This window comes from Panthera onca, chromosome D2 (assembly GCF_046562875.1).
Source record: "Panthera onca isolate mPanOnc1 chromosome D2, mPanOnc1 haplotype 2, whole genome shotgun sequence".
NCBI lineage: Eukaryota > Metazoa > Chordata > Mammalia > Carnivora > Felidae > Panthera > Panthera onca.
The window spans coordinates 4,684,429-4,697,840 of NC_138349.1; the positions used below are offsets into that span (position 1 = coordinate 4,684,429).

General features: G+C 56.4%; 1 protein-coding gene across 13 annotated transcripts in view; it reads right to left on the bottom strand.

The window, feature by feature from the left end:
- PTPRE (protein tyrosine phosphatase receptor type E) overlaps nt 1-13,412 on the bottom strand; it is a 162,586-nt gene that overhangs the window by 18,445 nt on the left and 130,729 nt on the right. For 12 of the 13 annotated variants that reach the window (XM_078434965.2, XM_078434964.2, XM_060641199.3 and 9 more), the window contains 6 exons: nt 11,907-11,997; nt 8,192-8,268; nt 7,256-7,292; nt 5,386-5,483; nt 1,499-1,618; nt 112-275 (listed from right to left, as the gene is read on the bottom strand). In XM_078434965.2, the coding sequence (XP_078291091.1) occupies nt 112-275; nt 1,499-1,618; nt 5,386-5,483; nt 7,256-7,292; nt 8,192-8,268; nt 11,907-11,997 (587 nt within the window). The remainder of the gene's footprint in view (nt 1-111; nt 276-1,498; nt 1,619-5,385; nt 5,484-7,255; nt 7,293-8,191; nt 8,269-11,906; nt 11,998-13,412) is intronic. The other variant, XM_060641191.3, reaches the window with a different exon arrangement.

The following is a 13,412-nucleotide window of genomic DNA, read 5'->3' on the forward strand; positions in this document are numbered from 1 at the left end:
TTCACAGCGGGCAGGGGGGTGCTTTCACTACGCCCCTACCTGTCCTTCTGCCCACCTTGGGACCGGCCCAGCCACGAGGGCGAGTCCTCCGGGGGCCCCGGCCCGACGTACCTGCAGTGGACCACTATGGGCCCGGCATGGGCGGGGTTGAGGGCCTTCACTTTCTTCAGGAACTTCAGCATCCCGATGGGGGTGAAAGGCACTCCAAAGTCGGGCCAGCTGGTGAAGTGCAGCTGGGAGACCAGCCGCGGGGCTTTGCAGCCATCGGGGAGCTGCTGCGGAGAAGGGGGACACGTGAGTGGGGGAACAGCGCCTGCCCCTCCCCCAGCATCACGTCCTGAGGATGCTCGCCGCCCCCACCCCTGCCATCTAGGCCCCGGGCCGCCGTGGGTCCACCGGCGGCACGATGGCTGCTCGCGGGGTCCGCACAGCAGGACCCACGGCACCCGGCCCAGGCCCCCGGCAGCCAGACGCATCCCTGAAGCCGACCCTGGAGTTCACAGACCCCACTCGTGAGCGGGGAGGCCACATCTGGGTCTGCCTGCGTAACTGCCAGCAGCCAACACTTTCGCTCCCTAGAGGCTCAAGATTGAGGGGAAAGATGTGGCTGGCCCGTTACAGGACACCCCACCCCACCAGCCCCGCTCAGAGCCTCTCAGGTTTCCTCCCCCACAAAGGCCCATGGGTGCGGTTCTCTGGCCGGATCATGGAAGGCTGGATAGTGTATGTGGACGTGCCTTTGTGTGTGTGTGTGTGTGTGTGTGTGTGTGTGTGTGTGTGCATCAGTGTGCCCGGGAGGGACACAAGCAGGGGAGAGTAAACACCATCACCATCAAGCTCATCCTCTTCCCTTCTTTGCTGTGGCTTCTAGGAACCTCAGACTCCTATTCTGCCATCTGACTATGCCAATCCCTCCACCTTTGACTCCTGATTGCATGATCTTCTGGTTTTCATATATCTTAAATCTCTATTTCATCTGCTTTGTCCACAGGCATCTGTGCCTTACATTTTTCTAGGCAGGGATGGAGTAGGGACAAGTAGGAAATAAAGGCAAAAAATACTGAGCAGGTGATAGATCAACTTTTGAGACTGTTAAAAAAAAAAACCTCACTTCATCACTTCAGCGTGTGACATGACATCATGCGACTGAGTGGGGGACCCCAAACCCCGTGCCCCCATGCAAGTGACCTGCCTTCTTCCACCCAAAACAGTGACTGGGGCCCAGGAGCATCCAGAGCTGTCTGAAGACTAGGGGTGCACCTGTCTCCTCCCCTGTAGACCCGACCTCAGTCCACGAAAGCCCAAACCCACCCCCACCCCCACCCCCGCACTTCCTCCCTACTCAGCCCCCCCTCGGCCAGAGCTGCTCCAACACTGCGGGGAGGCTGTGGTGGGGGTGAGGCTCTTCATGCTAAAAATAATGACACGTGTATTTATTCTTGACCCTGCTCTCTCAAAGGGTTGCCTTTCCAGAAAGTTGGTAACTCAGAACGCTTACCGACTGTATGCAGAACTTCCGGATGGTGTAGTCGACCAGAACCACACAGTCCTCCACGCACACGCGGATGTTTCCGTAGGTCCAGCATCCCTGGTCCGGCCAGTACTGATAGCATTTCTCCTACGTGGGGCAGTTGAAGAGAAAGAAATAGGTCTGGGGCGCCCGGGTGGCTCAGGCAGTTGAGCGTCTGACTCTTGGTTTCGGCTCGGGTCACGTCACGGTTTGTGGAATCGAGCTCCGTGTTGGCCTCTGTGCGAGGAGCCTGCCTGGGACTCTCTCTCTCCCTCTCTCTCTCTCTGCCCCTCCCCTGCTCATCCACATGCACTCTCTCTCTCAAAATAAATAAATAAACTTTAAGAAACAGTAAATAAGTCTGTGTGTGCCCTTCAGGCACATCAGCACCCTCACCCCCTCACCCCCCCATCAACACAGGGCCTCACACACACCAGGTTCCCTCAGACAGTTCCGGAGCTGGGAAAGAGCACTAGGAGGTGTGGAAGCTGGGAGACTGAGGCCACAAAACAGCCCTGAGCCTATACCTGGGCCCCTGTCTGCTTTCGACACCAACAGAGGCTGGGCCTCACGGGAGGACGGCGTGTCCCCAAACGCTTCCCACTGGACTCAGCAGGGTGTCCTTCGGCTCGCGGAGGACAAAGCTGGCCAGCCCACCGCGGAAGAGGGGTCAGCTTTACGCTCCCCACTTATCTCTGCCTAGGACAAGGCAGATGCAGAAATCTGCAGAGGACGGGCACCCCGCCACGCAGAGCCCCACCTCTTTACCTTCCCTCCCTCGAAGCTACAAATGGCTCCATCCGGGGACAGAGCGCAAGGGGCCTAAAGGGCAACAGTCTTCCCTGAACACGGGGCACAGGAGTGTGTGAGGACCCACCTATGGGGGCCCAGATGTGCTCAACAAGCCTTCTAAACGTCGGACAGACAGGGTGCCTGGGTGGCTCAGTCAATTAGGCATCCGACCTCGGCTCAGGGCATGATCTCACGGTTCGTGGGTTCGAGCCCCGCGTCGGGCTCTGGGCCAACAGCTCGGAGCCTGGAGCCTGCTTCGGAGTCTGTGTGTGTGTCTCTCTCTCTGCCCCTCCCCCACTCACACTCTATCTCTTTCTCTCTCTCAAAAATAAACATCAGTTTATTCTGGAAGCTGCTCACAAGTGGCACAGCTAATAAGTCACGAGGATTAATAGTCTTATGAAAAAAGGCAGCCTGGCACTTACCAGGCCCGGCATTTATATTACGACACTGCAGGACAACTTCCCCTCCCTACTCCAGGGCATCTCTGAGGTGCCTTGAAGAGAAACAGTTACCCAAAAGTGCTAATCTGGGCCAGTCCTGGCTTCCTGGGGACCCTCCAGGACCTCCTGAGATTCTCCCCTTGAAAGACTTTGGCCCGGGGCCCGAGGGCTGGTTCCGAGGCCCCCATAGGGCTGTGGGTGTGGACACTTCTCCACCCTCTGACCTCTGGTCTCACCCGACGCCCAAGGTGCCCTCCCTCCGGTCAGATCACGAGAAGTCAGGGCGACCGCATTTCACAACGTTCAGCCAAGATGTTGAAGCCGGGAGACAACGAGAAGGGTAAGCACTTAAGAAAAGGGAACTCTACTGAGAAATGGTCTCATCTGAAATGGTCAAAATCAAGATACAGAAGAGGCCGGCTCTGAGTCACAAAAATGGAAAAATCCAGTAGGAGGCTTCAGAGAAAGATCGGAGATAAATGTCGAGTAACATGATGACGGCGGCGGGAGGGGGGTGCAGGGGGGGGGTGTCTGAGTCTCCCTGGGTCGCATGTGTGTAAACAAGCCCCCTCCCCCACCCCCTTGCAAGTGGCAGCTGTGGGGCCGCGGGTCCCAGGGGACCCAGGGCTCCCGCGAAGCTCTGGGGGCCGGGTCCTGCCAAGGCATCTGCTGAGAGTGTGGGAAGGGTTCAGGGCTCCTGCCTGGAACCCCCCGTCTCCTGTCACTCTTTCCATCCACAGGACAGGATTCGCCCCATGAGGGTGACCCTTTCCAGCTCTGTCCCAACCGCCCTGGTAACAAAACAAAAACTCCATCCTACTCAACCGGAAACAGTGACTGGAGGCTTTTTCCTGTGCTTTTTGGAAGGCGTAAAACAAACCAGTGATGGTGGCACGGGGGGAGGGGAGGATTCTGCCTGAGGGCCAGTGTCTGCCTAGGGCCTCAGCTGAGCTGCCCCAGCAGGCCGCCTACTTCCATCCCGGGGGACAGCCCTTCCCCTTTCCCTTTCCCAGAGCCCAGCTGCCTGGGGGTCCCCTGCCACTGTGCGAAGACAGGGCCAGGGTGGAGACCAGCACCACGTGGGGACATGGCAGGCCCAGACAGGGACCAGGAGGACAGACGTCTCCCACCACACAGAGCCTCCCTCGCCCCCGGCCAGCCCCCCCTTGTTCTGGGCCTCAAGCTGGAACATGCTAGAACAGCGTCCCCCTGTCTGGCAAGCTTCCTTCTAGCCTGCGATTCTTTCATGCTGGTGAACACTCACTTCTGAAAACCCAGGCCCTGCTTTCGGCAGAGAAACCCTCCCCGGGCCACCTGCCTCAGACTGTCACCCGAGACCCCAGCCCGAGACCCCAGCCCAGTTCCCTGACCCATTGCCAGCGGTTCTGGGGGCACTAGAGGTGCGAGCCCAGCCGAGTACTCCTGGCTTTATGATCACGTCACCCTGCCCCCGGAGCTTCTCTCGGGCTGGATTTGGTCAAGTTCCCTCCAGCCTTTCAGACATGGTGCCACTCCTGCCCCCACCCTGACCTACACCCAAGGGGGACTGCTCCTCCCTCTGGGGTCCCCTCCTTCCTGCTCTAGAAACCACCATCACGCCTTTGCTCTGCCTTATGCAATACGGGTCTGTGCCCCTTAGGTAAAAAGTCAATGGCTGGAAGGCAGGAGAATGGCTCCACGTGCCCCAGCCCCAGATGCCCCGCCCCTCCAGTGTCCCAGCCCCAGATGCCCCACCCCTTCCCAGTGCCCCAGATGCCCCGCCCCCTCCCAGTGCCCCAGCCCCTGAAGCCCCGCCCCCCAGTGCCCCAGATGCCCCGCCCCCTCCCAGTGCCCCAGCCCCTGAAGCCCCGCCCCCCCAGTGCCCCAGGCCCAGGCCCCTAAGTCCTTGTCTGCCTGGCTCACTTGGCCTCCCTGCTCATCAGCCCTTTCCTCTCCATTATTTTTTATGTCACCTCCTGGCACAGTTTATGTTTATTTGCTTTCTGTTTGGCGCCTGCCCCTCCCAGCGGCACTTAAATCACAGGAGGCGGGGTTTGTGTGCTGCCCCCTGCACACTCCCCTGCGGCCGCCTGTCCAGCAGAGCAGACCAGGAGGAGTATCTGTCCCCTTAGGACGTGAATCCGCTTGACCTTCTTTATAGAGGCTTCAAGTTCCTCTGGTGTCCGTGCATTACGTTTTAAATTAGAAGTAGCTAATTAAATCCACATTCCTTCAGTATACCTTGTGTTTCAAATACAGTTCTCTAGTCTGGATAATAAGCAGGAAATCCACTTTTATTGGTCGGCCGAGGCCCACCGTAGCGTATGCCCAGCACGCTGAGCCTCTGAGTGCTGAGCTGCACACGGCCAGCACCGGAGAGCAGCCACACTGGGGCTGGGGTGGGGGGCTCTCGGCTGAAGAAAGAACTAACCCTGTGACATTTGCGTGTCGCCGCCTAGAGCAGTGAGATGCTTGGAACACAGAATATTTGTTTCGCGATAAAAATGCTGTGAGCCCCTCGTGGTTTTTTTTTTTTTTTTTTCGTCTTTTTCTGCAGCGATAAGAAGGGAGAGGGATAGGAAAAGGATGTGGTGAGCACACCCCCAGCCAAGCCCCAGAAGCTTAAAGAGTAGAGTCTGTGAGTCAGAAGGCTTGGCTCACCTCCTTCCTTTCTTTCAGGTTCGTCAACATGACAATGGTTGCAGACTTCTGTTCCCAGATCATTCTCCAGAAGTCATTAACTGTCTCCTGTTTAGGGCCTGTATGCAGAGGAGGAGCCCAAAGTCAGACCCGAAGAGGGTCTCTGGCCCCTGTCACCCTGGCCTTGGGGCCCTGGGACCGGGCTCCTCCCAGGCACAGAAGGGCCGACTGGCCCACTGGGGAGGGGGTGCGGCCTCCCCGCCCCACCGCCCACACCCCTGGCCACCCCCTGGGGCTGGGATGTCCTTGGGGAGGCACACAGCAGCGTCCAGGGGGTGACCCCATTCGCAGGCAATCAAGGGTATTCAGATGAGGCTGGGGTCTGAGCCTGCCTGTCCAGAGTGCCGTGCGGCCGCTCAGGGGGCCCCTCAAAGCCTCGGCACGCCAGCACCCGCTCCAGAACTGCACGAGGGTCTGTGTGTGCGCGACAGACAGATGCAGACAGAGACGCAGACGGGCTGCGGGCCGACCCACTCACCCTCCACGTCTAACCCCCTTCCCTCATCTCTCAGCTGCCCTCTCAGCTGGCGATGATTCAGTGCCGTCCAGCGGGGTGTGGGCTGAGGTTCCTGGGGAGCGGTCTGAACCAAAGACAAAGCGTCCCCAGAAGAAAGTCCTCTGCCCTTTGCCCTCCTTCCTGCCTGAATGCAGACACAGGGCCTGGAGGCGCAGCCATTTTGTGACCCTGAGGGAGACAGTGACATGCCACGGAGGGCGGAGCAGGAAGATCAAGAGGTCCCTCTCCTTTGAGCCACTGCCTGGGCCCCGGGCTGCCCCCCCTTCTCACGGGAGAGAGACTCCTCTATCTGTGTCAGCTGATGTCTGTCGGGTTCTCTGAGGCTGTACTCTGGGTGTATGCGTCTGTGTGCTTCCCTATTTCCTAAGAGATGTACATTTTTAATAAGCTCTCAAGTGATTCCGACGTGCGCTGAATTTGGGGACCTGTTGTCGGAAAGACTGTCGCCTGCGAGGGAGGAAGCCCGCGAAAGCCGCTGTGGGCTCCACGTCCCCAGCCACCTCTGGGCTGACGGATGGCAGGTCAGACCTCGTCCGTGCAAAGTGGATCGTGTGCAAGGTGAAGGGCGCCTGCGAGGCGCCCCGGGGGTTAAGGCCTTGATCTGATAAGCGACTCCCTCCCTTCCCCAACCGCCTGGAAACAACCGCAACTGGGAGCCACACCCGAGCTCGGCCAGCTGAGAGAGGTTCAGGGTTGTCTAATGAAAGAATCAGCACGTTCAAATGATAACCGTTAACCTACTGGGTGCCCTGTCTTTGCACCATGCATGTGAGGGAACAGGCATGTGTCTGTCTGTCTGTCTGTCTGTCTACACGCATGCTTTGCGTGGATGTACGTCCAATGTGCCGGCTACACCTACTTATAAATGATGACACCCTCCCCTGGCTGCCCGACCGCGGAAGGGGGACCTGGGCTCTCGGGCTCCAACTCGTCTGTTCTTTTGAAGCTCTGTTTGTACAACACGCTTCATCATCTCGTGGGGCAGAGCTTTGCGAACGAAGGCACAGAATGACCCGAGAAGGCCTGCTGAGAGGCAGATGTGAACGTAGCACGTCTGAGCAGCTCCCAGGACATGCTGACACTCAGGGTCAATGGAGCGCCAGCCTCGAATCGCAAGGCTCTGTGAGATTCGGGACACCCCCGCGTGGCCTGTGCTCAGGGACAGCTTGGACAGACTGCAAACAGGCAACACAGACGGGGCCGTACAGGAAGCCCAGGGGAAGCCTCGGGATTCCTGGCAGCAGATAAGGACCAGGTAGCCTCCCACATCATGTTACCAAAATCCCGTTTTGAAAAGAACAGCAAGAAGCTTACCTTGAGCCGCTATGAATTTATTCTTCTCCTTGTAACCCTAGAAACATAAAATCAGGTTTGTAATTCTTCCTCGCTTTCTTGGCTGAAGGCGTTTGCCGTTGTGGTTTGGAAAGTAACGCGTATCAACCACGAGAAAGTTGGAAAACACAGAAATAAGAAGAAAACTCACTAGTCCTTTTGGAGCCAGGGCTACTTTTGTTGGCCCCGCCGTAGATTTTTCCTGGGAATACTTTCCCAGTCGCACACGCACACACACAAGCAGACACACGTTCAGATACTTTGAACTGGTTAGTAAGTACAAATTCTCCTATGTTGTATTTTTATGATAATTTTATAATTTATATTAAACGACATTTTAAGGTTCACTTAAAGTGAACGCTTAAATCTTTTTATCTTTATGTTTATTTTTGAGAGAGAGAGAGAGAGAGACAGAGAGAGGGAGAGAGATAGACTGTGACCTGGGGAGGGGCAGAGAGAAGAGAGAGACAGAATCTGAAGCAGCCTCCAGGCTCTGAGCTGTCAGCACAGAGCTGGACGCGGGGCTCGAACTCACGAACTGTTACATCATGACTGGAGCCGAATTCGGGTGCTTAACCGACTGAGCCCCCGGGCGGCCCAATTAAAATGAATTCTTAATCCATTGCATTATGGTTCTACCATAGTTTGTTTAGCTGATCCCTCTTGTCCTATTTGGTCAGTAATGTAACGAATGCTGTAACAAACATCTTTGTGCTTATCTGTTTCTTGAAAATGAATCCCTGGACAGATGCTAATTCAAAAGCCCCGGGCGACTCTGTGCTCTCTGCGCTGTGGCCAAGCTGCCCAGGAAGGTTGTGACCCGGCCCCAGAGAGGAAAGTCACGATTCACACTGAGTCCCCAAATGGTGCAGGTGTGTGCATCAGGCCCGGCCGGGGACAGGAAAACGGCAGACTTACATCTATGTACGAAGCATTAATATAGTCTGAACAGGGGGCTCCATCCACTTGGCTCAGAATCACCCTGGAATGATCATCTGTTTAGAAGAAAACAAAAAACCATGATATCAGGATAAGGAAATCACACCTGCCATACATTTCTTCCATCTACAGCATTAAACACGGCACCTGACACAACCGGGTCTTGCGTGGTGATCACCGGGACAGAGGACGCGTCCTTTTCAATGTCCTCATGAGCCCCTCTGTGTCATGAGGATGGGAATACACCTGTTTCACTGAATGAGCACTGCATCTCAGCACTGAGGACAGTGCCCGGCCCTAACCAGGTGTCCGGTAAGACCTGTGGGCTGACAGCAAAGGCATGAATTTCAGCGTCCAGGAGTGGGGGCTGCTGGGCCTCACATAGAAACAGAACAGCAGCACGTGCTGGGGCCCCGCAGTGAGATCACCATATTCTCCGAAACCCCAGCTGGGCCCCCGTGTTCACAAGGCCCTTGCGCACTGAGGAGAGCCCCGGACGGAAGGGCTGGGGTCCACGCTCCCGGGCTTTCCAGGGAAGGGACAAGCCGACTCCACACCCCGATCCCCATCCTTCCAGTCGGCCCTAGGGCTGGAAGGTGGGTGGAACTCACGCTGACCTGAGCTGGGCCTGGCGGGCCACCTGCCTGGAAGATTCTGGCCTGCTGTACAAGCAACTCTCTAGTGAGGGGGCTGACCACAGAGAGCTCTGTGTGGGTGTGTGATGTGTACTTCCTCCGTGTGGGGGCGGGTGGTGTGCAGGTGTGCGTGGTAGGTGGGGGTGCGGTGTGTGTTTTCTCTGTGTGCGTGGGTCTCGCGTGTATGTGTTTGTGGAGTGTGTGTGTGTGTGTGTGTGTGTGTGTGTGTGCACGTTTGGGGAAGTTTCAACCAGGGCCCCCACTGTGACCTTGGTGGGTCCTCGTCACTCCTGCCTTCATGGCCCCTTCCTCCATAAAAGAAAAAAGTAAACATTTTATTTTACAACTGTGTTATTAGTTAGTATAAAGCTTACTGTAACCAGACTGGATTATGGTGTTGTTTTTGTTTTTCTGATTTTAAAGGAAATCAGATGGTGTCATGGGCCCTTCAAAGTGTCATGGCCCCAGGCCTGGGTCTCCTACTTCTAGCTGTACAACAGCTAGCGGAAATACTGAGGATGACCAGACCGGGCCCAGGGCCAGGGTCAAGAGTCAAAGCTGCTCCAGGGGTGGCTCACACAACCCCGGGCACGGGGCTTGGGACAGAGTGAGCACTCCATATGTATTTACCGCGTTCTATCGTCCTGCTTTGTCCTGCTTTACCCCCTGCTTGTCCCCACAGGTCTGAAACTAACTGAGACGTGTGTGTTTGCGGGGTGGGTCTGCGGCAAAGGAGCTGTTGTCTTCCGCATTCTTGGAAGGCGCTGCTGACCTCAGACACCTGTTGACTAGACACGGTATCGCTGGGCCCGATCTATCCTGCCCCCAGCAGCAGAGGCCACTGAGGCTTTCAGGGAAAGTCATGGCTCATATGGGGCAGCCAGGGTGTCAAACCCCAAGCGTACAGCCCGATGGCCTCCTCTACGACACCCTCGTGCTCAGGGGCTGACAGCCCTAAAGCAGATACGGCTCCGGCTGAGCATGTGTGAAGCCAGTTGAAAATAATTTGGAACCATTTTACGCTTTGAGAACAGCTATAGAAAGCCGAGGGTAGAAAATAGCATTCTGGTTAGATTTAGAATCTTGCAGTTTCGGAGAGCTTCCTGTCTTTTTATTCTGAAAGTCACACTTCACTGTCAAAACATTATATTTTGAAATTATTGGCTGTTGCTGTTTTTTTTTTTCCCAGAGTAGAGGATGCTGTCTCCCTACCAGTCACCAAGCTTTTCCGAAGCCCAGCCTCATGGACACGCCAGGCATCTTGTTCTCTGTCATCCAAGCTCCCTAGAGCCATTTCCATGCCTGGGTCGAGGGGTTTCTTAAAAATCTAGTAAATTTAGGGGTGCCTGAGTGGCTCAGTTGGTTAACCAGCAGACTCTTGATTTCAGCTCAGGTCATGATCTCACAGTTTGTGAGACTGAGCCCCACATCAGGCTCTGTACTGTCTGCTTGGAATTCTTTCTCTCTCTTTCTCTCTGCCCCTCCCCCGCTCGCTCATGAGCACTCTCTCGCTCTCTCTCGTTCTCTCTCTCTCTCTCTCTCAAAATAAATAAACTCACTTTCAAAGAATTTTAAATAAGGGTTTTAGTGAGTAAGAGGCAAATGGGGGCAGGACCCTAGAAAAGTGCTGGGGCTGGGTAGGTAGGTCCTCAACAGATACATTCAGTAGGTCAATGCATAAATTAAATTAATTAACGAAGCTAATTAGTCAAACTAATAGTAGATAATAATACTAATTTGCAAATATCCCGATTTTTATTTGACACAAAATATTCCAAAGATCCCCAGCCTCCCCCACGGTTCTCCTTTCCCTCGAGCTGCTCCAACCAAGCGGCTTGCCTCCCTCCTTCTCTGATAACCCACCCCAGATCCAGCGGCAAGCCCTCCCGATTGGACCCCCACTGCGTGTCCAGAGTCTAACCCTGGCCCAAGCCCCTCGTCACTGCACAGCTTCGTGTCCCATCTCCCTGCGGCTCCCTTGGCTGCCTACGCAAATGTGTTTTAGCCGAAAGACTATTTGGTTAATTTCTCATCGTAGTTGGATCATAGTCTTATAGGGGCCTTTGGAAAAAAAAAAAAAAAAAAGAGGTGTCAATCCTATGCTTGTAAAGTGCAAAAGAATTATTTCTATTAAGTGCTAAGAGTCCAGAGACCACACAAATTGGGGGGACCACAGCTTCTTGTGCCCCTGAAGAGACAGACTTAATTCCAATCCTAAAAATGCCACCAAGTGGACTGAGGCCCACTGCACAGGCTGGCTCCCTTGCTTCCACGGAGGCTCTGTCTGAGAACAGGGAGATTCTCTGGCCTGGGGCTCAGGATTTAAACCCTTCCCGGCTGCCTTTCTGTTAGCCTGATGGGCAAAGCCCACAAGAGGGGTCCAGCTGAACGAAGAATACTGCAACCCTCCTTGGCCAGCTGACAGCTTGGAACATTCAGGTTTGTCCTGGCACCAAGGTGGGCTGTGAAAGGCACCCCCGGGGCGAAGCCTGTCCAGCCACATCCCTGGACAGATCTGTCGGCTATCTGGCCTGACAGCCTCCCTGGACCCCACACCCCGCAGCCCATGGCCCCGTTTAGCTGCTGGCGTTGCTAAGCCCTCCCACGAAGCTGCCAGATCTCTGCACATTTCTCATTCTGTCATTTCTGCCCCTGGTCTGGGGGACACACGGCTGGTGGCCGAGAGCACTGAGTCTGAGATGCGGAGATGCCCAGGGCTGCTGGCAGCACAAGACTGTGGCTCAGGACTGGGCCCAGGAGCAGGCCCCTGCCAGCCTGTGCGGGGGGCACTCCCCTGGGCCCCTGGGCAGCCCAGGTCTCAACATCGAGCGCAGGCTTGGTGGCCAGACCCACGACAACAGAGGTGGCCTGAGCCCGCTGTGGGAGATGGCCACCTAGACCTCCCTGGACAAGCGCCAAGCAGCGGTGCTGGCCCGGGCCCTCGTCCCCTCGTCCTGGGACTGTTATGCTGCCCGGACAGGTACAGTCCCCAGGAGCTACAAAGGAATGTTGAGTTTACTCCACACGCTACCAATCATGCAGAAAAAGTAAAGTCTTACTGGGAAGGATGTTGGGATATCTGTTTTTTTCTCTATTTTCTTCTTTATTAGCCAGTTCAAAAGTTCCTTGTATGTGTCCAGATGGCAACGACTAGAAGAAAATACACAGTTAGCACTAAACGTGATGAATCCGAACACAGCGTTTACGTCCACTTCGCTAACGGGCACAGGAATTAAGGAAACCCCGGCCTAGCAAACTACGTGCAGTCCACCGCCCTCCCTGCCCGGCGGGCTGTGCCAGGGGCCGGGCAGACACGTGAGGAAGACACAGGCCCGCCTGCCCTCAGGGCGCTCTCGCCAGCGGGCCAAGTGAGCTGTGGACGGGGTGACGACCCCACCGTTGGGCCCTCAGCTGCATGAAGGCGGGGACTTGTCTGTGCACTGTCACCAAAGCCCTGGGAGCCACAGGTCCTGCCCCGGAGCAGGGACTCCACGGATACTTACAGACTGAGCACAGGAGAACTCTGGAGCAGGAGAGGGCAGAGCAAGGGCACCTTGCGGAGGGGCTGTGGAGGCCAGCTGTGCCCGTGGGGCTGGGCTCGGGGATGGGCAGAGGATGTTCGAGCAGCTTAGATGTGGGCCTCCTGCTTGAGAGGCCGCGCGCTCGCGGGCCAGCGGGTAAGGTCCAGCTGGCCTCTTGTGGGAAGCCCAGACTCCAGCCCCAGCCCGGATCAGCGCAAGATCCCCAGGGGTCCTGTGTGCGCACCTGGCTTCAGGAACTCTGCCCTATCCCCCCCGCCGCCTCGGATGAGGACACCGACGTGTGAGACGCTAGCTAGCACCCTGTGACTGATGTGTGGCTCCGTGGACACGAACCCGGCTGACCCTGGGCTCCCTGACTTCTACTGATTCTAGTCGTCCCCCCGCATTCGCTGGCTGCTGGGACGCCCTCCGCACGTAGGCAGGCCCCGTGCAGTGCACTGTGGGAAAGAGCCTTTTGAACCCCCAGATCACGGCCTTCAACGTTAACCTCAACGTTGACTGGACTGGGGAGGGGACACTGGAATTCGAGGAACGAGTGTCAATATTTACCAAGCCGCTGAGATGTGCCAGGCACTGGAGGAGGAGCGGGTCACCTGCCCCAGGCCATAGCTCAACCTATTACAAGAGGACACTAGCATCACCCGTTTTCCAGATGAGGAAACTGGCCCCCAAGGCTGCTGGAGATTTGTCCAGGTTCACCTGGCTGGCAAGCGGCAGGCACCGGGGGAGACCTTCAGTCTGGCCTGGAGCTGGCCACCAAGACTCCCCTTCTTCAAGTGTGAAGTCCCCGGAAGACGGGGGCAGACCTCACAAGTGCTGCGTGGCCCTAGGCTTATTCACACCATGAGTCACGAGGGCCGGACTCACCGCCCACAGGGGCCCAGAGCCTCCCTCTTCTGGGGCGGGGGGCTTCTCCCTCGCAGACTGAGCCCCTGCCAGCCAGTGAGCTCTTTCTTTTGTTTTCAGTTCACCAAACTGGACGGCCACAGGCAGAGAGCCTGGTGGGTGCCTTGGGGTCAATGT